Raw genomic sequence first — 23247 nt, 5'->3', positions numbered from 1 at the left:
TTGAGTAGCAGGTTGGAGGAATCACTTGATTCTGCTTTGTCCTCCTCAGAGCTCAGAGGTACAGAAGAAATGTCTGTTGCAAGACTATTGCCAGCTCCAAAATGAATGAACCACTCTTGTGGTTCACCTCTTTGCCATAGGTATAATTTGCCTTTGGGGAGAAAAAAAGTATTATTTTTAACTGTTTACAGGTGTTTCATTGCCTCTCATTCATATCCTGTGGGGGAATAATGTGCTACTTCTCTCCTTGCTAAGGACTGGACTGGTCTGTTTAATGTACATCCATGAGGGAATATAAAAAGAACCGTAGGACTTTTCATCCCAGTGAAAGCTGTACAGCCAGAAAAAGCGTGCATGCACGTGCACACATGCTCCCTTGAAAGCTTAAAACTGTTTCTTGAGGACCTGAGAACCAATGCAGAGCTATTTGTGGATCCTTAAGTTGGCTTAAAACAAGCTGGGAGCTGGGAGACCCAGAATATGGAGTGAACCACAGGAGTGACCAGGGATTCCCGGGGATCCTGCAACTCCAGTATTAGGTGGGACTCAGCTAAGTGGTGAGCCAGGAGTAAAAAGCTGTCCACTGTCAGTCTCAGCAGGCTCTGCTGATTTCCTTCTCCCCTAGCAAAGGCTTCACATGATCCTGCAGGTTCCCAGCAGAACAGACCTGCAGCCAGCCCCTGCCATAGCATAGAGAAGGAACCTGCAGTTTCACTTCTCATGAATCTTGTGTAACACCTTCAATCTTTGTCCCAATTACCTCCTTCTTCAAGGTGGGGAGTGTGGGGGCAGCACAGAGAAGTCTGTCTTGAATCTTGATTAGTGAAAGTGGAAAGGGGGAGGAAAGAAGTGCCCTCGTTCTGCTTGGTAGAGCTGTAGGTGTGCAAATATCCCACCACCTTCCCACAGACATGCCTGGTTTTGACCCTGTATCTAACCCTATTCACTGGCAGTTCCTTAACAGGATGATGTAGCCCAGTCAACCTTGACAGGGCTGTCTTCTTCTGTGGAGAACAAGGATTCCCACTGGAGGATTTACCACTTGAATTTGCCCTGCTTCAGGCTGATTGGTTCTTTGTATTCTTTAAAACAGTTGCATTTTGAATACATAATTACTGCCCTCCGGTTCATTCCTCACTGCCTGAGCAGATGAACTCTTTGGCCAATGACCTTTTTGCCTCAGTGCAACAAGAGAATCTCTTGCAGTCCCTCTAGCTATGCCTCTGGTATCTAGGAGTCAGACAACAGGCTTCCTCACAGTCTCTTATGCTCCCTTTCATCTTCAGCCAAACATTAGGCAAATTCTCAACCCACTCATATTATTTCCTCCTCCACACATGGCATAAGAGGTATCTTAAAGGATCAGTAATTTAGAGTCCCTTGAGCAGTAACAATGATTAACTTCTGACCTGATATTGGTTCCTGTCTCTGAGCTGGTGGGTGCAGCTGCTTTAAGGAAAGAAAGGGGTGCTTTGAGGGTGCAAATCATTTCATCCCAAAGTGAATATCTCAAACAAGGCAGAAGGAGAGGTCAGAAGGGACATGAGATGAATTGCATCTGGGCAACTGTAAGGGCAGGGCTGTGAATCTCACAGTTAGGTGAGATTCCTCTTCTTTCCCCAGAGTTGGCTTTCCTGTGCCTGGCAATGCCATGCTGGTCAGCCAGGAGTCAGGCAAAGAGAGCAGGGACTGCTGGTAGCAGGAGGTCTCCTACAGCTCCAGTGACAGAGACCACACACTGATGTTCATCTCAAGCCCATCTAGGACTTCTGGATAGTGTTGGTAATGAAATGTTTGCTTTCTGGGATGTGATTTCTGTTCCCTTCTCACAGCTATGTAGTAGTGTTTGAATAACCAACCACATGCTTCATTAGGACTTTTACTTGCACCTGTACTATTGTATTGCTTATTTATTACATGCTTTTGTGTTCTCCCTTCTCTGTGCAGAAGTGATTGCTGAGACAGCTTTGTACAAATGTGTCCTGAAACCTTTAAAGGAAGCCATTAATTCTTCCTTAAAAGAAATACACAGCAAAGATGGATCTTTACAGCAGCTGAAAGAGAACCAACTTGTGATACAAAACACAACTACCACTGACCTGGGTGTGACAACCAGTGTGCCTGAAACTGCTGTGCTGGAAAAGATCCTTCACAAGTTCACGACCATGCACAAGACCTACTCTCCAGAAAAGAAAATTGCCATCTTGCTGAAGACCTGCAAACTCATCTATGACTCCATGGCTCAGGGAAATCCAGGTACAGGACTCCTGCTGCAATGGTATCCATCATGGGTCTTTCTCCTGTATCAAAGGAACAGCATTTATGATACAACTATCATGGCAATATTCACATTGGAGGTAGAAGTGGTGGTTGATGTGTTTGGTATCAGATGTCCACAGGCTGTGTTCAGAATGAAAGGGTTAGTGAAGTTCTCTGCACTAATAACTGGTATGTTACCTGGATAACTTTAAGCTCTGTAACTCCAAAAACTGGTTACCTAAAAGTGTGTGTTCTATGGATAATATTCTTTTTTGCACAGGTCTTCACACAACTCTCCAAATATCCTCAGGGCTCTGTCCCAGCTTGCTGCAGAGTAATGGTAAATTCTAGGAATGGGTCTCTGGTAAAAGGCTCTTGGTTTGGCCTTTACAGAGTTTTGCCTAAACTGAGGAGGAGGTGCAGAGTGCTAGTAGTTTGTTACTAATTCCTGATGCTCCAGTAAATTCTAAAAGCCACTTCTTTTGTGTGAGGCAGTATGTGCTCTGAGTATAAACACAACATAGGCCTCAGGCCAACCACTAATGCAGAAAATAAACCCTTGGCCTGCAGACAGGATGCATCTTTGCAGATAGCCCAGCAAGTCCCTTCCTCCAGCAATTTGCCTTGCCAGTTTAAGAGCTTTTTTTGTATACTGCGAGCTGATGACCAGCCATGCCTGAATCTGGAGAGAAGCCAGTTTTTAACGTGCAATAACCTGTGGTTGTTCAAGAAATCACAGTCACCAAAGGTGCTTTTTGCTGTTCTGCTTTATTTTGTACTGCCAACAGCCTTGGAGCATTCATACAGGGCTTGTTATGTCCCTGCTGAGCCTCACCTCAAGGTGATCTCTTGGATAGTAAGCAGCAAGGTTCAGTGACCAGTCTAGACACATTAACAGCAGAGCAAGAAACCACCCCAGGGCTGAGCCTTAGCTACAGGGTGGAAAGGACCTCTTACTGTCTTCAGGTATTATGAGATTTGGACATATGCAGGGGAATTTGCTGTAACTTTGTTAAAACAGTTGTGTGAAGTTTGAGAGTAAATTTGGTTTAGATGAAGGACTTGCAAGCCTCACTAAAACCCACATGGTCTCCTTCTGATGCTGGTGTTATGTACACATCACACCTTAGTTAGATCAGGGCTGGAATTTCTCTGTTAAAGGAAATACTGTTGTGTCACTTTCTGTAACAGAAATGAGGAGACAGGGAAATAATTACAAAACCCCAACATTATTAAAATATTGACATTCATGAAATTAGATGGTTTCACTGTGGTTTGCTATGCTGACCAGAGCAGTGCATTTCAGCCAGTTCAGCTGTTTTCTCATCCTGAGTACTACTCAGTAGGGTGTAGGTTGGAAGCTGATTTCACCCCTGGGCATCCAGCTCCCTCTCCCTTATATCGAGTTCCCTCTCCATTATGCATGATCAGTTATGCATATCAGGGCTTGGCCAGAAGAAAACTGGCCTGGAATTATGGAAATGTACCTCAATGAATTCAGACCTGAAAAAGAAGGTAAGGGGAGAAGAATGCTGTATCTAAGTCCTGGAAAACAGCAGACTTGGAGAGTAGTTGAGTGAAATGCCCTGTAGACTTAGAAGCAAAATGTGTGAAATCTCTTCCACAGAATGAACTGGACCCAGATCACTTTTATTTTCCAGTGGCAAGGACTGGAACCTGAAATATTTCAGCAACCTGAAATATTTTTATGACAGGAAATTCCAGCTGGTGGCATGCAGAAGAGCATGCTGTGGGGTCCTCAGAGCAGATTTCAGCTGGTGGGAATTCTCCTGCTCTCTGCCCATCTTGAGAGCAACAGCACAGGGGCCCTTTTGCTTTTAGCCAGCCACGAGGCAGCACAGTGTTCTTCACACAGGAAGAGCAGAGGCCATGCTCAGCTTCCTGTGCAATAACTTCTTCTCCTTTTCACTCCTTTTCCTAACTGCTCAATTAGAAAGGTCCCTCCTTTTCCAAGATCAGAGCAGGTGAAACACAAAACAAATCATTCCCAAAATCAGTCTACCTCTGTCAGAAACATTACCTGCTCAATAACATGGAAACTCCTTGTGTTTGACTTAATTTGCAACTTGTCAGGTCAGACCAGGTTTCATTCACTTTAGGCTGGCCACAGGATGAGCTGCCCTAAGAATATGGTTTTACTTCTCAAAGCAAAATGCCAACACCACCTAATCAAGCACCTTTTCAGACTCATATGAAAATACAAGTTTTTTAACATTTTGAGACCCATCGACAGAACTCCAGGTTTGGCCAGGATGTCCCAAGAGGTACCAAGTTTCCTTTAAAACTAAGGACAGGCATACTCAGGAACATCTGTACCTGTGGTGGTGCCCATATTTGCCCTGCTGAAAGAGTCATGAAACTTTAAACTCTGCCTTGACCGACTCCACATATACTGAGACATTTTAAGAAAGGAGGATGTATTTGGTTTGATTACAATTCATATTACATGACAAAATCTGCCTGATAAATTGGCTGTGGTTGAAATCCCTGATACTTAAGGCTAAGAATTGAATGGGTCAGACCCTAAACTGGTTTAAACTAGCATTTCTTCCTCTAGCTGAAGGCAATCAGCTTATGGATGTGATTCATCACTAGGAACCAGGAAGACAACTTCCATCTTAGTCATACACCTTTCTCTCAAGAGTGCAGCTTCATGATAGAGTTGAAGCAGGAGCAGTCTCTGGCTATATCTTGCTGTAGGTGGCCACAGAGGGGTATCATGCCCAGCTTCCCTTCACACAGAATGTGGAGTCAGTCCTTGGAGTCCAGATGATTCATCTGGCTGCTTATAGCCTTCTGCTTTAGAGCAAAATGACTCAAGGCAAACTCCAGTGACAATATTGATTAATTCATTACTGGCTATCAAAGAAATTAAGGGGCCCTGGTTCAGATACTCATATGTACTATGTAGGCAGTGATATTAGTAAGTGAATCCTCATCAAAGGCAAAGTATTGAGGTATCTCACTGAGCTTTTCCAACTTCTACGCAAACTTAAATGACTGAAACATATGCCCCCAAGAATAAAACCAACAATCTGAAAATATGTCACCTGCCTGCTAAAAATACTAGAAATGGTTAGAAAGAATAAAATGCATCTTAAAAAATAGAGTTTGGAAACCCACGCTCCACAAAATGGCTGGCTTTTTTTTTTTTTTAGCACTAGAAAAAGTAAGAGGCAGGAATCATGGAGCTCTTGCATTTGGAAGGCATGCTGCAATATGCACAGGGACAGCTGGGCACATAGCCAATTTATGTAGAAACACAGTAATGTTATATAGAAAAAATACTTATTATGTGTCCTTCAGAAATACCTTTACTCAGGAAAAAGATTAAATGTATATTTTGTGATATGGGTAGAATGAGAATCTCTGCTTTTCATCAAAAAACAGAAGCGACACCTGTAAAGTGAGAAACAATGCAAATCTGCAATACATGTGGTGTGTACTAGCAGTGGTGTGCCAGGGTCACCCAGCCTTGTGCTGCCTGGGAGCCGCCACTGTGGAAGAGAGCTGATGGGAAAACAAAGCAGCAATGGGCATTGGTTTATGGTGCCAGTCTGTGAGACAGACAGGCCAAATTTGGTCAGGCCATGAGTGAGGAAGATCAGGGATGGAAAAGCTCTAAGTTTAGGCTGGAAGTTTGAAAGATGGGCAGACTGCTTTCAAATAAGATTGAAGAAGAATGGAGGTAAAATTTTCTTACTGCAACATTTCTAACCTAAGATTATGAAGATTCATTTTTGGACTATCTTTGAACTGCACAGGCAGCTGGACCATATAGTTCAAAACTATAGTTTGTACTGGTTATGGAATTGGCTAGGTGACCAAAACATCTGATTTAATAATTTCTATTGCATAGTTTTACATGGATAATGCACATAGTCTGCTTTTGGAAAAAGAGGATAGATAGGACATATATTGCATTGGAATATTTCTCTTCCTTAGCTTTTAGAATGAAGTTTGTCACCCCTACAGAGCTGAGCAGCCAGATATTAGCTGCCCTGATGTACTCCTTTAAGGCTCTGCAGTTGGCAAAAGCAAAGCTGTGTCTTTAGTGGGATAGCTGAGCTTGTAGAAAGGAAGCTGGACCCCAATACTTCAGCAGCCAGTGAAGAGCCCATGCCAAAAGCTCCTAAAGCTGTCAGAGCAATCCCATTACACTGCTTATTATCAAACCTCACTTCTGAGAAGGAAAATAAAGCTATACATAACAGGTTTACTTTGGTATCTTTTGGAAGAGGATATTAGTATTTAAGTTACTTTTAACAAAGACTGATGGAGTAGAGATTTTGGGGTTTCTGTCATCTAGCACAATTTCTACATTTGAATCAAAGAGCCAGTTCAAATTTTTCATGGGAGCTGAATTCCTCTGATCTCTAAACCACACATTTTTGAAGTGAATTCATACTGTCTACATCTATTAACTCACTTAATTCACTATATCACAAATTAAACCTTGCTGAAAGTAGTATAAGATAGAAAAGAGAGAGCAAATGCTAGTGTGTGGAAAGAAAGTCACAATCTTTTCTTATGATCTTGAACAAATCCCAGTTAGCCTTCCTGCACCTCAGGTTTCCCAACTGAGGCTAAAATTCATATTTTGTGGAGATCTGCTTCTAGATATCAAGCTAGTGTTTGTAAAATATTAGAGCAAGGTGCAGTGCATCACCCCTGTCTGCTGGTTTTCAGAATATACACAGAGAGAAAATAAGTGCATGAATGTGTTAAAATAGGCTGTAATTTCTTTATGGAGGCTTGGGCAGAATTCCAGTGGCTTTAAATCATGTATTTAATTAATACTCATCTATTCAAGTGCTGCATCCCAGCCAGGAGCTGACGTTGTACTTGCTTTGCTATAAACATAATAGGATGAATTTGTGGCAGAAGAGAAGGCTTATTTTAAGCTTCTTAGAGACATTTATGAAATAAATGTTTCCTGACCCTGCAGGGAAGAAGGGGAAATAAAGCAAGCAAGTCATATCTGGAGTAGGACACCACCACCTTGAATAGGCAAGCTCAGTCTCACTGCCACTGAGAGCAGTGGCAGGGTCAGAGCAAGATTTAACTCTGTCAGCTGCAAAAATTCCCCTCTGTGAGAGACCACAGATGGAGCAGGCCAAACAGGTCTAGGAATTTGGCTCTGGCCCAGCTTGAAAGTAGAGCTGAGAAGGCAGCAGCCTGCAGAGAATACCTCTGCTGCAGCTCCCAGGTGGACACTGGCACAGGAACCGTGGGGGTTACACAATGCTGAAACAACCTCTCAGGTATCTTGGTCCATAGGCATTATTTCATCTATCTTTGTAGACTCCTGTTTCTGGGCATATTTGAGTTGCTGACAGCACCTGTTTTCCCCATGGATGGACTGAGATATGGAGCACCTCAGAGCCATGCTTGGACTGATGGCTGTACGTGTCAAAGCTAGTCCCTGTACCTGGAGGGGCCAGGAGAACAGGGGACAATCAGAGCCCTGCCCTCTCAGGCACTTCTCCTTGGCTCCATGAGCAGTCAGTGGAGAGATGCTGTAGAGATGCACACAAGGTGTAATATGCCATGCCTGGCCTGCCCTTGGCCACACTGGAGGTCTGTGGCAACACAAAAAACCACAAAATGGAGTCAGAGCTAGATCACTGGTGATTAGTTTTGCTTTTCCCTTGTTGACACATTCTGCTCCTGCTGACTTCAGCTTTTGCTACAGATGTGGGTATTTAAAATTGGGTGACATATAGCCACAGGTGGATTAAAGTGGTGTCTAGTAATTCACACAGGTTGTGAGCATGCAGCACATGGAAAATGTGTTCTTTCCATTATTTCAGTCAGAACCCTGCTCAGCATTTATTATTAATCTGTAGATCAGATTTTCATATTTAAGGCATATAAACAGCTGGGAGTCCAATAATATTTCTATGAAGTCTTAAAGTTGAGAAGAATTTATAGCAAGGACTGGAGGGCAGAGAAGCTAAATCAGCTTACAGAAATGAGATAAACAGCATGAAAAAGAATTGTCTCTATGCATGATTGTACGTACAACCACTTCAGACAACAAAAAAGAAACAGAGAGATTCTGTAGGCATTCTTGAGAATTTTCCTCTAACTTTCACTTCTGTAGACACCAGAAGCTGATGAATGGGGACATGGAATTGTTTAGTTCCAAGCTGCTGTTTCCATTCTGCATTAGTTGGTCAGTCTGTTCTCTGTTCATGATCTGCTTTGGTGACATGTCAAAAGCCAGGAACTGAGCAACCAACCAACCAAGCAACAAACAACCAACCTAGGGTTTGTTTTTTCCAGTGAATAGGAATTGACATTATGAAGCAGCAACTTTATTTCATGTCCTTATCAGATATGACATGAATTAGTTATGAAAGAGAAGTAGTAGGGAAATTCTGCTACTGGTGTTGCACTGGAAATCCCTTGGCCTTAAGGAAACTAGAATCATTCTATCCATGCCATTGATCTGTAACTACTAGATCACAAATAAGAAGTTTTTAATGAAGGGAAAAATGAGCCTAACAAATGTTTGGTATTTTGTATTCCTTTATGCTAGTCTGAATTAGAACTAACTCTGTTGGTCTCTGGTGTACTTGGAGCAAAAGGAGAATAGGGTTTTTTGCTGAGAAGATTTTCTGTTACATTTTCATGTCTGTTTTGTCATCTTTTTTTTTTCCCCCTGGAAAATATTAAACAGCTGTAATACTAAGCTGCTTGCATTAAGGTAATGCATATGACAGTAATGAATTAGACCCTTCACAGAGCTAAAGCTTTCACGGAGACATAAGCCAAGGGAACAACAGACAAAAAAATGTCCATACAGATGTTAATGGAACAATGAAGTCCATTTATGGAACAATGAAGTCCAAGTCAGTTTCATTGAAGAGCTAAGGCTGTGTCTTTTAACTAAAGGCAGCCATAACAAAGCAATCAGAATTGAAAGCGTTAATCCAGCTTTCATTAAAATAAATATAGTCTGTTATGGCATGTGTGGGCTCTGTGAGAAACAGACTGAATTACTGCCCTGATGATCTCTCATTCTCTAACTCTTTGTTTTAAATGGATCAACTCTCTGTTCACTAGATGTATTACTGGGTTTATTTCAAAGCCACACTTTTGGTTTTTTTTAAATCAGGGACTAAGCTCATGTTTATTTGAGGCTTCAGAAGAATATCTTTCTTTGCCAGTGGAGAATCTGCGTCAGCTATGAATGACAAAAAAAGAAATCTGACTCATGGCAAATATTTCAAATAAGTCAGTGGGAACATTTGAGAAATAGGAATGTATGCCCCACCATGGAAGAGCATGTGTGCTATGGACCAAAAATGGCTAGAGCATAATTTCACCAAAACTACATCAAGGCTAGCTTCGATTCCTTGAGCTGAGACAAGCAGTTCTCAAGTGAGACACACATAGTCCATAAAACCAACATATCCAAGTGCACAGGTGAGAAAAAGCTCCCTAAAGTCTGGGGAAAGACATTCAGAATGAAAGCAGAGTAGGTTAAGAGGAGTGGTCAACTCTGAAGGATAAAAACTTGCTATTGTGGGTCTTCCATGATGACTTTATGACATTTTGGTTGAAAGTGAAAGTATCTTTCAAATGAAAAAAGTTATCCTTGTGTTCTTTGTGGTTTATGCAAGGAAGCTTCAGTTTGGATTCTATCTTAAGTAGTAATTATTTATAATTGTGACTTAACATGTTTTTTTTTTTTGTTATTAGAGATCCCAAAGAGCTCTTATAGACTGTCTGTTAGATCACTTTGTTAACTTAGTTGATATGAATGTTTTAAGCACAAGAAATATTGAGCATCTGCTGTACACCAATTTCAAAAACTAGGTTAAAGTCCAATGTAAAAATCTTTCTGTTTTCCTAGCTAGACATCATAGTTGGAAAGATGATTCCTCTTGGATCCTAGCTCTTGGGCAACTGTTTTAATTAGGATCATGTAGTGTGATGTTTTGCCTGCTGACGGGATATAAACACGGAAGTCCCCAGTCCTAAAACCACCATCTCAAATTCTAATTTCTGGTTTTTGGTATCACACATAGAGTAAGTCTAAGAGAAGAAATACCCCTAATGCATATAGACAACTTCCCTACTAATATTGCTAACCTGAACTGCTGTCTTGATGTCAGTATCAAATCAGAGGGACAAGCTGGAAGTGTTTGCACTCTTCAAAAATTGCCAGTTGTTTGTCATCAATGAAGTTAAGTTTATATTTCTCCAGTTAATTTTCAAGATCCTATTTTGGGCTTGAAGCAAGTTTACTTACTTTTTAAGTGACCTAAATTTCTGTTTTCAGCATTTTTGCTGGTGCTTTTGAGCTGTAACTCTTCAGGTAACGTAAACTGAAGTCTGCAAAGGACTCACTGTGTGAGAATCTGACATTGTTGCATGGGACCATGATTTTTTGGTGTGATTGGGACCACGCTGTGTTTCTCTTTGCTCAGGGAAACCCTATGGTGCAGATGACTTCCTCCCTGTGCTCATGTACGTGTTGGCCCGCTGCAACTTGACTGAAGTCCTTCTGAATGTGGAGTATATGATGGAGCTCATGGACCCTGCTCTGCAGCTGGGAGAAGGTAAGAGTACAGTGCTTACTCATGGGATATTCACTTTGGAAATCATCCTTTGTCTCACTTCAGTGTTTGTGAAAGTGGGGCAGCACAGCTCTGGCTAGATTTTGTGGATAACACTTTGGCCAATCTTTTCAAATCTGAATCTCTAAAATTATTGCCAAGCACTTTAAGTCCTTTTAGCTAGAAAGGCAGGGATTCATCATAAATGATAACTGAGGTGCTGGATTAGCAACCTAAATAGAGACATCTTGTGTTACTTGGCCCAAAGGCTGAAAAGCTGGAAGGTTTTTGCTAAAATTAAACAGCTGCTGCAAAAAATTGTGCAGATACTTTTATTTATTCCAGTGAGAAAAGAGCACATTTCTTAAAGTGCTTTGTATGCCTGAGGGCTATATTCTTGTGGTCACTCTACTTCTAAATTTGAGTGAACCTTCTGACAATGTTCTCTGACTGAGCATCATAGCGAGACAGAGAAAATAAAGTTAGGTTAGAGAGGAATATTGAGTTTGGAAGTGACTAAAGACCTCTGTTATCAAAATGATAAATACCCCAGTGGGCCTCTAGTTTCTTAAATATAGCTTGGAAAGCACATGCATCCCAAGTGACAATTACACACTCTGAATTAGAAACACAGATCATTTATCACCAAGTAGTCACTAAACCAATAAAATAGGGTTTATTTTAGACTTTACTTTGGTAAGTACTGAGGTTCTAGAAAGGAGTCCTGGATGAACAACAGCAGGCTAATTTTATTTATATTAAATGAGGAAATAAGTCTGAAACTAAACATGTCATCCCAGCACAGTGCAGAGTGGGACAAAGGCAAGTACTAATAGGATGATTAGCAGCAATACAGTACAATAGTAAGGTGTTTCTGCACAGGCTAGTTTTTCTGCTGAAAAGAATTCTTAGCAGAAAAAAATGTTAGCTGAAGGACAGTATTTTGTGGACATAACCAAGCTGCTTTTGGTGACTACTCTGCACACAAGTTCTACATTCCAAAGGGGCACACTACCAGGCTGGTTACTGAAGTCATCTGGGTTGGGGAGCTCAGGATGTCAAAAGCAAAGCTGGCTGGAAGTTCTCTTAGCTCAAAGCTGCAAAGACTTTGAAATGTGCACTCCAGTCAAAAGAAAATATTTTGCCAGGGAGTTCCAAATCAAACTGACTGAATAGTCACATCAGAAAGGACAGTAGGAGTAACTGCAAATATGAGGAATGGGGGTCAAAAAAGAACACCTCAGTGAAGACAGCTGTGAGATTGCAAAGTGTAGAACTGGCAGAAGTTAATTTGAGTTAGGCCTTTCAAAGTTGAATAGCAAAAAGTGTTCAGGTACAGAAATTAAAGGGAAAAAAGTAAAGCAGAAGTGAAAAAACCTGTGAAATTGCATAAATCAATATACAAAATCACTTCAATTTTGCCTTCAAATTAAAAATACACTTTTGAATTAATTTAATAGCAGTGGTGATGCTGAATGCTGGAGCAAAGACAAGGACAGATTGTAGGGAACAATCGGATGGAAATGAAGAAATTGAAAGTGGGCAAAAAGTTAATTCTTAAAAAAGTTGTGATGAATTCCTGTTGTGGGGGGACTCAGAGCTCTTCCTCCCAGGGTTCTGAGGGAAGGGATACCCCCTGTTCCCATCACAGCTACCTCTGACTCAGGCAGAATAGGAGAAATTTTGAATGACAGACAAAAGAGGGTAGTAACCATATTTAAGAGGAGAAAAGTGGCACTTTTAGACTTCTTAGTCTATTCTCAGCACCTCTTTGTGGGAGACATTAAAGAAAAATGAGTGGTTTGGGCAAAAACCTTCAAAACCGTGGGACACTCCTTATCGATCCACCAGAGCACAGGAAGTCAAATGGCAGCGTCTTGGTCTCTCCTCTCCAAAAGAAAATTTTCATGGTGCTCTAAAAATGCTGCTCTTGAATCAAGCGCTGTCTTTGCCTCCCTGGAGCCGCCAGGGCTGACACTCCTCGGCAGCGCCGGGGGAGCCCGAGGGATGGGATGGGATGGGATGGGATGGGATGGGATGGGATGGGATGGGATGGGATGGGATGGGATGGGATGGGATGGGATGGGATGGGATGGGATGGGATGGGATGGGATGGGCTGTGTGCGAGGGCCATCTACAGGCACTGCGGTGATGCCACGTTTCTCTTCACAGAGAAAAGCAAGGCACAGTTCTTCCCAGTGAGAAGAACTGTGGTTCACATTCTGTGAACCTCAGAGAAAGGGAAAACACAATTGTTATCACTTGCTGTGCCTGTGCTGTGCCAAAGTAGAATGCAATATGGAGATTGTTTACCCAAAGTGATGGTGTTTTGTTTCCTTGGCCTATCAGGGCCAGGTGTGTGTGTGTGGGTCGGGACTGTGGGTGGACAGTCACGAGATTCAGTGCAGTGTGAGCAGGGTGTGTGCAGAGTGAGCGCCGGGCAGATTCAGTTTAGATGAAATGTATATAGTATAATAAAGTAACTAATTAGCCTTCTGATGACGGAGTCAGATGCATCATTCTCTCTCCCTCACCAACGTCGGAGTCACCTTTTTAATTTACAATACTGCGCTTGGGGTGAAACTCCGCCGAAACAGCCGTCAGCTGTCCCCGTCTGCAGGCACCGGGTGCCGGGCCCGGAGCAGGGCATGGCCCCGCCGCTGTCCTGCAGCTCCGCGGGCTGACTCTGCACAGCCCGGGCCCGAGCCTGCCGTTCCCAGCTGAGGGAACCAGCCCTTCCTCGGCCCCGCCTCGGGGCTGCCGTGCCAGCAGAGCAGCGTGTCTGTCCTTGCCGGGCTCACCTGCAGCTCAGCCGGCTGTTAGCGGGGCCCAGCTGCCGCCCTGCGGCTGCAGCCGGTCATTGATTTCCTGCTGCAAGCAGCGCCACAGCAGCCGTGCACGGGGTGGGTTCTGAGGGAAAGCGGCTTTTGCCACTTTGCCCTGTTTCTCTGCGTTACCAAGATTTATCCCGCGGCCCTGAACAGTCCGGGAGTTACAGGTGAACGCCTGGGATGCCTGCGTGGTCGATAGAGAATGGAGGGAACAGAGGATGACTTGTTCCTGCAGGTCTGAGACATCCCTCAACAGGAGCCCTGAAATCCAAACATGGCCCTCTCCTGCAGTAATCTACTATTATTTCTATTTCCCTGTATTGTGGGGACTGCTCAGGAGCCCAAGTTACAGACCTGTTGCATGGGCCCTATCAAACACAACAAAAAGAATAATCATCTGTGGCTAGGACTTGTTTGTGAAAGCAGTTTTTATAGCTCTTTCCTTTCAGCCTGTGCTCTCTCTCAGGACATGTACAGCCGCAGCAGTCTGGGAGGCAGTGCTGATGTGGAGCAGGAGGGGCTGGAGGACACTGGTCACCGGGTGTCCTTCACTCGAGTGACACCAGTGACCCCTCCTGCAAGGGCCAGGCAGCTGCCCCGTGTGGGCAGGGTGAGAGCGGGACTGAATGGCCCATGAAGGTGTGATGTTCATACAAGACTTTCACCTTTTGCAGGCTCCTATTATTTAACCACCACCTACGGGGTCCTGGAGCATATCAAGAACTATGACAAAATCACTGTGACGCGGCAGCTGAGCGTGGAGGTTCAGGACTCCATCCACCGCTGGGAGCGACGGAGAACGCTGAACAAGGCCCGGGCTTCCCGCTCCTCAGTGCAGGTAGCTAGCATTATATCCTAGGGGAAAAGCCTGCTTGCTTTCTCCATACTTAGAAATCTTTAATATGGGAATTATTTTTAAGTGAAATTGATTGAGATCACTATTAAAAAAGAAGAGTACATCTGGGGCAAGGTTTCCAGATCTTAAAAACCACACCACATTTGAAATACATACTACCTATGAAACAAATTTTGAAATCTTGAAGTACCCCTATAATTTTGTAGTTTTAAATATAACTGCAAAGTGATTTTTTTGTTCAATTCTCAAAGGAGGTGTGCTAGGAGCCTTTGCATGCAGGAGCTGTGGTGGGGACTCAGAAGCCCCTCTTAATCATTGCCCTTCCCTGTGGAAATCATGGGCTAAATACTGAGATGTGAGCAGGCTATGCAGGGCTGCTTCTAGATGGCATAAAACTGTAGGGGGGTCTGAGACATCCCAAGAACCAGTCAGTCAAGCATCTTTCTGGCAGCAGAAAAACCCATCAAGGTTGGGTCAGTTTTGAAGCCCATGCTGTGCATGGCCTGGCAAAGATCTCCCTGTGCACCAGTGGGAGAACGTCCCAGGACAGATGAATGCTCCGGGGCTCCAGCCATGATGAGACTGGTCCAGGCAGGCAGGATACCCTGCCAGCCCCATGTGCTGTGATCAAATTATCACCCACAGGGAGGCAGTCAAAGGCCATGTTTCACCTTCTGTAGCGCTTCCACAGTGCAGAACTGAAAATTGTGCATGCCGAGGGGAAAGCCAGGGAAAAGTCTCCTGTGGGGAAGGGTAGTCCATGTGAAAGGATGGAGTTGAACAGGTTTCCCATATTGCAGTCCAACCAGTCCCTGATGATCTCAGAAACCGGGAATGGTGTATGAGATATGGCAAATATCCATCCAGCCCTGAGTGCTACTAAGGCAGCAGTAGCTCATAAAAGTACCAAGCAAATTACACATTTCCCCAGAAGATTCCCACCACCTCCAGCAGCTGAAGGGCCATTTTCCACCCCTTTCAATGAGGGGTAGTATCAGACATGAAAGCCCATTCTGGCAGAGCTAAACCACTTGCTGATATGTTCAGCAGGGCTCTGTCCATCCTTCTGCCTGCCTCAATCCACTGCAGTGATACTCCTTAAATAGAAGCCCATAGTCCATGCATTTGAAAACTCCCCTTCTGCCAGGGAACATTATTTTCTGAACAAAATGGGATTTGTTTTGGAGTTCACAGATGCAAATTAAACACACAGTTTCCACTGTGACCAAAAGCTCTCTAGAGTCTGTTCCTTATGGGTTTGGCAACATGAAAGCTGTCACAACAGTTGTTACTGCCTGAAACAGGATACGAGTAAATCAGCTTTCTCAGCATAACTTCTGCTATTTCCTTACTGATGGAAGGAAGTTCAGAGGACACACTTTCAAGATGCTGTTTGGGTGATTGTGAAGTTGCAAGGCCACCACACTGCTAGCCCTATTCCATTTCTGGGAAACGGGGTTTTCAGGCCAGATCTCTGACATTTCTGGTCTGTTTTTCTTGTCTGTCACTTCTTTGCAAACCCTTTCTTCAGGAGCTGTAAAAAGATGGGTGAATGAACCATTGCAGATTGTTCTCTTAGGATATCCAGTAAAATCAGAAAAAAAGTGTGTTAACTTCAGTGTCTTTATGGTGCTAACTATTTGGTAAAGTGCTTATTAAAGTATTTGCTGATTCAGAGCCTGACAGAGGGAAGAAAGAAGAGAGTAACTAGGACATTGGAGAATGACAAGGATATTTGGGAGCTCTAGGCAGCTAGAGATTTGTGACTGAATTCTTCCTCCTTCAGGTTTCCCATATTGCATTGGGAAACCTAGGTTACTGTGTTAACTGCAAGGTCTCTCCTCCTGTTTCTCTTCAGGATTTCATCTGTATCTCCTTTCTGGAAATCAGTGGTCAATCGAGGACACTTGCTTCCCGTCGCGATACCACAGCTGAGGAGCTGAGCCAGCAGTGTGCCGAGAAGTTTGAAGTGTCCCATCCCAAGGACTATGGACTCTTTGTTTATGTTGATGACCAGTGGCTGCAGCTGGACAAAGATGCCCTTCCACACCATATCAAAGTCTCCCTTCTGAAGAGTGAAACCAAGAAAGATTTCCATTTTATTTATAAACCAATTGACCATAAAACCCCACCAGTTCCAATTGTCAAAGAGTCAGACTTTTCCTAAGGGCCATGCTGCTTTTTTTCTGTCTTTGCTGTCATCCTGGAAGAGCTGGATAATTTACCTTGTGAGATCCTCTGGTATCTGCAGACCTTGGAAGGTCTCTGGAGTGTGGTCTTCAACATAGGGCAGATGGGCTAATGGTAGATGGTGTCTGAACACACGGCATTTCTCGCTGGAGGTCATTTGCAGAAGTAAAAGGAGCATTCAGGAGAACACTCATCCTCTGGAAAACTTGAAGTATCAAGCCTCAGAACCTCTCAGCTGCAACCAGACAACACTGCAGAATGTAAATGAACAGTAGAGAAAATCCAGAGATCTTGCAAAAAGGTGGACATTTACTTTATAATAAACGATGGCAGGTGTGAATCACATCTGTGCACAAGGCCTTTGAAAGGCCTGCACACACCTCAATCTGTTTGGAGGTAAGACTGTGTTTGTGCTTTATAGTATCTGTTTGCCCAGTTTGAATAAACTGGGTCTTGTCTGATGTATTCAGTGGCATAGGGTTGCCACCTGTAGCAGAGCTCCATCTCTGTCTTGCTGCCAACAACGTCTTTGCCTTTGAAATCCACATAATTACAAACAGTGCAAGATGACTCTGTACTTTCATTAAGAATATATTTTTTGCCTTCTATCTGTCACTCAAACCAGGTAGCATAGGCATTTTCATCAATGTATTTTTCTTAAAGATTCAAAGTCTTCACCATCAGTTTTACATGTACAGCAGTTTTATTCACATTGGTTGTTTCTTAGTGTCTGGTTAATTGTATATTTATTTTAATGTGTGATATGGTGGAATTATTTTAAAATAAGTCTTTGTAAAGAACTTAATAATTTGCCCAGTGTATCAAACCAGATTAAAATTTGAAAGTCAAAAGGAGTTAGAATTAAATACCAATCCCTTTTTACATGGCTGTCATTTTCACAAGTGTTATCCTAGCTGTAATTCCCACCAGGTTATTACTTTAATAAATTCAGGCTGTTGCAGGTGGAACTTTCTAATTCTCCTTTCTATGTGTGCTTTAAGCCATTCAGTCATTGCAGACTTTAATTTCCCTGAACAAACAAATTCCCACAGAATACATTGAATCAATGCAAAAATGCATTTCACTGAATTTGAAACAATTTTTCAGGATTGAATAATGGAAACAGGAGCCTTAGTTGCAAAATAGGTCCATGTCTTCTGGGTGCCTTCACACAGGCAAGATTCCCTCTGCAAACACAAAATACTGGGTTGTCTGCATGCAGGAAGCCAGTAACCTCCACTGCAGCTCCACCAGCTTGGAATCAGCAAAGCTGATTAGCAAAGTTCTGACTGCAAAAAGGTTTTTTACTCAGACTTGCTATTTTTTCTTCCCAATAACATTCAAAAGATATTTAGGGCACCTTGGGCCAAGTTGCCCAAGGTCTCTGCCTTATTCCTGAAGCTCCAAGGATAAAAGGGTATTACATAAAGCTGGTCCCTCTCTCAGTCTCCGGGGCTTGAAATAAATGTCAGTATCTACATGCCCCAGCTGTAGCCAAATCTGCACGGATAGCAAACCAGTGCTGTACATCTGCCAGCATGGCTGTGTGCACATCTTGTTGGGAAGGGACAACTACCAAGAATGAGGAACAGTGAATAACAGCAATCTTGGTTTTGAGGCTATCACGTGCAGAGCTTGCAGTGCGTGACAGTACAGCTGACTCCAAAGTCATGGTTATTTCTGCTATGTGCAGCTGTTGGCAGCTCTGCCTTTCCTCTGGGCAGCACGTCTGCAGGATGCCAGAGGTGAAGCCCTCTCTCATGCTGCCATCACCCTCCTGCAGGGCTGTGTGCTCCTGCTCTCAGGGTGGCACTCGGGATGCTGGGGCTAAACCTGACACACAAGTTTCTAGCATCAGTCTGGGAGCTAATGCTGCTCTCAGGGCTCTGAGGACACTCACACAGGTGTGGCTGTCTCCAGTGCCTCCCCAGTGCTTCCCCACCTGCACATGGTCCAGGACCCCACTTCAGTCTCCCAGGTCTGTCAGCCCCTGCCCCAGTGATGCTGCAGTAGGAGTGGTCTCCAGCTCCCCTGCCCTCAGCCTGTCCCCCAGCCTGTCCCCATTGCCAGGAATGTGCTGGATGTCCAGGGGAGGATTGGGACTCCCCTGATGCTCCCCTGATCCTTGGCCTGATCAAGTTATCATTATATTATAACATTCACAGTCAATGAGTCAATTACCTAAAAGTAATCTGATGGGTAAGAGGTTAAAATAGAAACCTGGAAGGAAAGAAACTAGGACTAATGTGCTGGATATTTCTGCAGAGCAACTGGACTTCACACACGCCAGGGTCAAGCAACTGATTGATGAAGGGAAGCACTCCAGCACCTCAGTGTCCTGGGACATCTGAGTCACCAGCTGGACCCTGGGGCCAGGGAGAAGTATGGGAGAGCTGGTCATGGAGCCTGTGGAAAGAGTGCAAAATCACTGCAATCTTAATGGGCTCAGACCTAAATTTATTAATGTCTAGACCAGCAAATTCCAGTTTTTGAAATGCAAGGAGTGCCTTGAACCTTTGAATTTACGTGGGCTTTTCTCAAATTGCACATGCAACATTTTCCTCCAGCATTTCAACTGCAAAACTCTGATTTAATTTGCAAGAGCTGCCATGGCTCTCCCAAACCCAGAGATTATTGATGTTAATGCAAATTACTGTGCCTGGTTGTGAGCTGCCTGGAAGGAAATCCCTGAGCTAGGGCTCAGTGCAGAGCAGAGCGTGCCCAGAGGCTATAGGCAACTAGCTTGTGTGGACCCATCATATAAACCACCAGCAACATTCCATTAAACATACATCTCTGAAGTACAGGGGTAACATGGCCACAGCTGTCCCTTGTCAGGAAACATAAGGGGGGAGATGACCCATAAGATGGAATTTTGGATGAAATTTCATTTCCTTTTGTGAAGGGAAATGGAATCTTGCAATTTCAATGGGGACCAATTGGGCAATCTTTGGTCCATGTCCCTGCACTTGATGGCATCCCATTCCTTTTTATGGCTTTCACTTTGGCAACGATTTTTTTTTTCCCAGTATCCATGCCATGTCTCTCATATCTTCCCCTCAAAGTTCTGTCTTCCTCCTTGATTTTTTCTTTAATTTTGCAACATCTGTGAGCTTGGTTTTGGCATGTTTTGGTTTTTTGCACTGCAACTCATTCACCTCATTTTCTCCCAGACCATTTTCTTGTAGTCACTAAATATCCTTTTTTTTTTTTTGGGGGGGGGGGGGGGTTCAGTTGCATTTCATCTGATCATATCTCCTTTCCAGAGTTTTTGTTAAGTCTTTCTTAGTGACTTCTAGTGGAAAGAAGTTTCAAGGAAATTGTGCATTATGTTGTGGTAGGAATTCTTGAGCACATTCTCTGAGTTGGAGGAAGAGCTGTCATAAAAAGTCTTTTGAATATGGTAAAATGTGTGGGTGAATCATGAAGTTGGACTGTTGCCCTGGATACCAGGCTCTTGGGCCAGAAAGGTGAGGCGCTGAAGTTTTGCCTGTTGTTGGCCAAAAGCAGGGTGGGATGTGTGAGGGCATATGATGACCCCTATGATGTATTTGGATGACAGAGATGGATGCTGCCTCTCCAAGCTTACAGCTCAGTGGTGGCACTCAGGCTCTGCCTGCACCAGGGTCACACAGAAACAGCCTGGAACAAACATGCTGTTGTTTTGGTAAAGCACTGATTCTCCAGCATGGAGATTGCTGGAGCAGTTCTGCATGTCCCTTCCTCTGGATCTTGCTGCCCAGGATCCTACCCTGCTTTGGTCAGGTATATGACATTTTGGATGGTATTGGAAAAAGAAGTCAAGTGTGGGAATGAAGTGGGCATTTTTAAAGGCTCCATGGGATTTTGTTCATTGGCTTTTCTATGGGGTTTCCTCATGCTGCAGCCCAGGCAAAGAGGAAGCAGCCCAGCCTGCTGATCTGTGGCCCCCCCTGGTTAGTCAAGACAGTCAGGCTGTTACTCATGTGCCAGTCCTCATGTGAGCTCTCAGCAGACAGGAGTGTTCCAGGAGGTATTGACCAAGTAGGGTTGTGCAATCCAGCCAAGGCCTCTTCAAACACTCATTTGCAGAGAAACATTGTGCAATGATCACTCATTGACTCACAAGGAATGGATCTCAGTGTGAGAGAGAGGAACAGTTGCTGAACCCAGCAACTTCTGCACAGAAACAACCAGCTGGTGTGGCCACTGCATGCACAGAGCTGATTTAGCACCTGTTTGCACCCAGTGACACAATTTGTCAATAATTCACTGAAATAATGACACTGGCAGGTCAAGTTTATCCTAAAATAAAAGCCATTGAGATCAAAGGCAGTTTCCATGCTGAATTCAAGAGCTTTTGGGCCTCTTCATGCTCCAGTCACCAACTGTACTTTGAAACCTGGCACAAGACTGGCTTTTTACTAAGGGCTTGTAGAGTGATTGAGGCTGGCAGGGACCCCTGGAGGTCACCAGTCCTATCCCTATTCAAATGGGGCTGTCTCCCAAGGTTGTTCAGAGCCTCATCCTTTCAGTGCTGCAGTCTCCAGGCTCATGCAGCCTTCCTGGGGCCCTAGTCCTGCATTTTAACACCTTGCACTGTGAAAAATGTTTTCCTCCTATCCAGCTGCTGTGCAGGCTCTGCCTGTCCCACCAGCATCCCTCCTTGGATGGGTGCTGTGAGTGTGGGATACTGCCTGTGGTGCAAGGCTTACAGAATTGTAGGACTTTTGTTGTCTTCCACGTCTTTTGGGGTATCGTGACCCTAGGAAGCAAACAGCTTCTGACTCAGAATTTCCTGAGCTCTTGGCACAAAATGCTGCTTTAAGTCAGCACTTCAGCTTAAGTTTCTTTTTCCTCTGCTGCCCCTCCACCCCTGTTCCCACAGACAGAGGCTGAGCACAAGAATGAGAGGCCTTCAGCCTCCTGCCCTGAGATGGCCATGGCTGCTCAGCACTTACCTTAAACTGTCCTGATGAGACAAGATGCAACTTAGTTTGAAGAGAGCTATAACAATACAGCTTACTGGAATATCTAAAGGGCATTATCTCCAACTCAGGTGAACTGCTTTCTGCTTTATTGCTGGTAAAGAAGGGAGGGTGGTTACTGGTGCTCTGAACAAAGCTATGTTCATCTAAGTTTGCATTGTACAGAAGTAGCCAGCACAGTGTACTGCGGATGCTGACCATGGATCTGCCCTCCAGGTCCTCTCCAAGGAAAGGCAGTGAACTCCTGTGCAGCAGGATGTGGGGTAGAAACACAGGTGCAGATTTTGCACATGGTCAGAAAAGGGCCTTGGACTCCATTCTTAGCAACAAGGAGGAGGAGGAGGACTAGGAGGACAGGAAACCTTAGCTGCAGTGCATGATGCTCTTCCCTGGGGCTACGGATATACACAACCTTCTGCTGTTTTTGTAAATAACACAGCCTCAACTTTGCCCTGTTTTGCCTGCTAGTGACAATTTGCTAGAAGCCTGACTGTTTTCCATATTTTGCATTCCAGCATCCCAACATTCTAGGAATGATAGGCTGAGTAACTGCATGCCTGCAGGAAGAGTGAGGGTGTCTGTACTTGCCCAACTAACCACAGGATACTCTGGCGTAAGACTGGCCTTGCACAATCCTAAAATTATTTTCTCATTAGATTCTATCACCATCACAAAATAAACAGCCTGCCATGCAGGTACTAAGTCTGTGTGATGTCATTTGGAGGCCTTAAAGCAAATGTATTGATCAGTGCAGTGAAGGTTATTGGTTTTTTTTCCTGTGGGGCTGTTCCCTAATTGACTGAAAACAAAATGGGTCTCTGGATACAAACTGAAAATTCAGAGCATGCATGAGAACCTGCTCCATCTCAGACAGTGGGTGCAGTGACATCTTCAGTGTCTGTCTTCAGTTTGCCACATACCTGAGGGAAGGGGTATGCCATTTACAATGGTGAAGCTATGGCAATCACTTGCAAGAGGAAAAGAGAACAAAATCCCACTCTCACATTTTGGCTTTGCATCCTCAGAGATACAGGGATCTGCAGGAGGGTCAGGGCACATGATAACAAGTGCCACCAGGGTGTCAGTGATGTGTGAAAATAAAAACATGCTAGCAGCTGATTTCTCATCTGATAATTACTTTTTGAGGTCTATGTACTATGGCTGGAGACTCTTGGGCATAAAGTGACACCATCTACGAGGAACATGGAGGCCTCTTTTTTAACCTCTGCATTCTAGATGTGAAAATCCAGAGAAACAAAAGCCTCTTCTGAATCCTTCAGCAGAAAGATGGGCATATATAAAGAGTGCAAAAAATGTTAAACCTATGAATCGGTGATGCTAAGTGCTTGAGAAGCAGCCTGGATTTCTGAGAACAGGGCAGAGAACAACTCTAAAAGCAGAGATGAATGTATATATTCAAACAGGGCTTTGAAAGAGTTATTTCTTCCCAAGTGTTTGGGAGATCTTGGTATGCTTCCTTTCACGATAGCAGCCAGAATGACTAAGAGCTGTCTGTGGGGCCAGCCCTTCCTCCTGCCATCAGGCAATCAAAT

At 43.9% G+C, this 23247-nt stretch overlaps 1 protein-coding gene across 1 annotated transcript in view; it reads left to right on the top strand.

Moving 5' to 3' along the window:
* Nucleotides 1–17703, top strand: part of RIN3 (Ras and Rab interactor 3) — a 64602-nt gene extending 46899 nt beyond the window's left edge. The window contains exons 7-10 of the mRNA XM_071426585.1: nucleotides 1948–2256; nucleotides 10722–10853; nucleotides 14356–14519; nucleotides 16396–17703. Coding sequence (XP_071282686.1) covers nucleotides 1948–2256; nucleotides 10722–10853; nucleotides 14356–14519; nucleotides 16396–16704 — 914 coding nt within the window. The 3' untranslated portion in view covers nucleotides 16705–17703. The remainder of the gene's footprint in view (nucleotides 1–1947; nucleotides 2257–10721; nucleotides 10854–14355; nucleotides 14520–16395) is intronic.
* The last annotated feature ends 5544 nt before the right edge of the window (nucleotides 17704–23247 follow it).

The sequence above is a fragment of the Agelaius tricolor genome, unplaced genomic scaffold, assembly GCF_023055355.1.
Source record: "Agelaius tricolor isolate 1412-34295 unplaced genomic scaffold, bAgeTri1.0.p SCAF_5, whole genome shotgun sequence".
Taxonomy (NCBI): domain Eukaryota; kingdom Metazoa; phylum Chordata; class Aves; order Passeriformes; family Icteridae; genus Agelaius; species Agelaius tricolor.
Note: the sequence above shows the minus strand (reverse complement) of the source record. Positions and strands in the feature narration are given on the sequence as shown.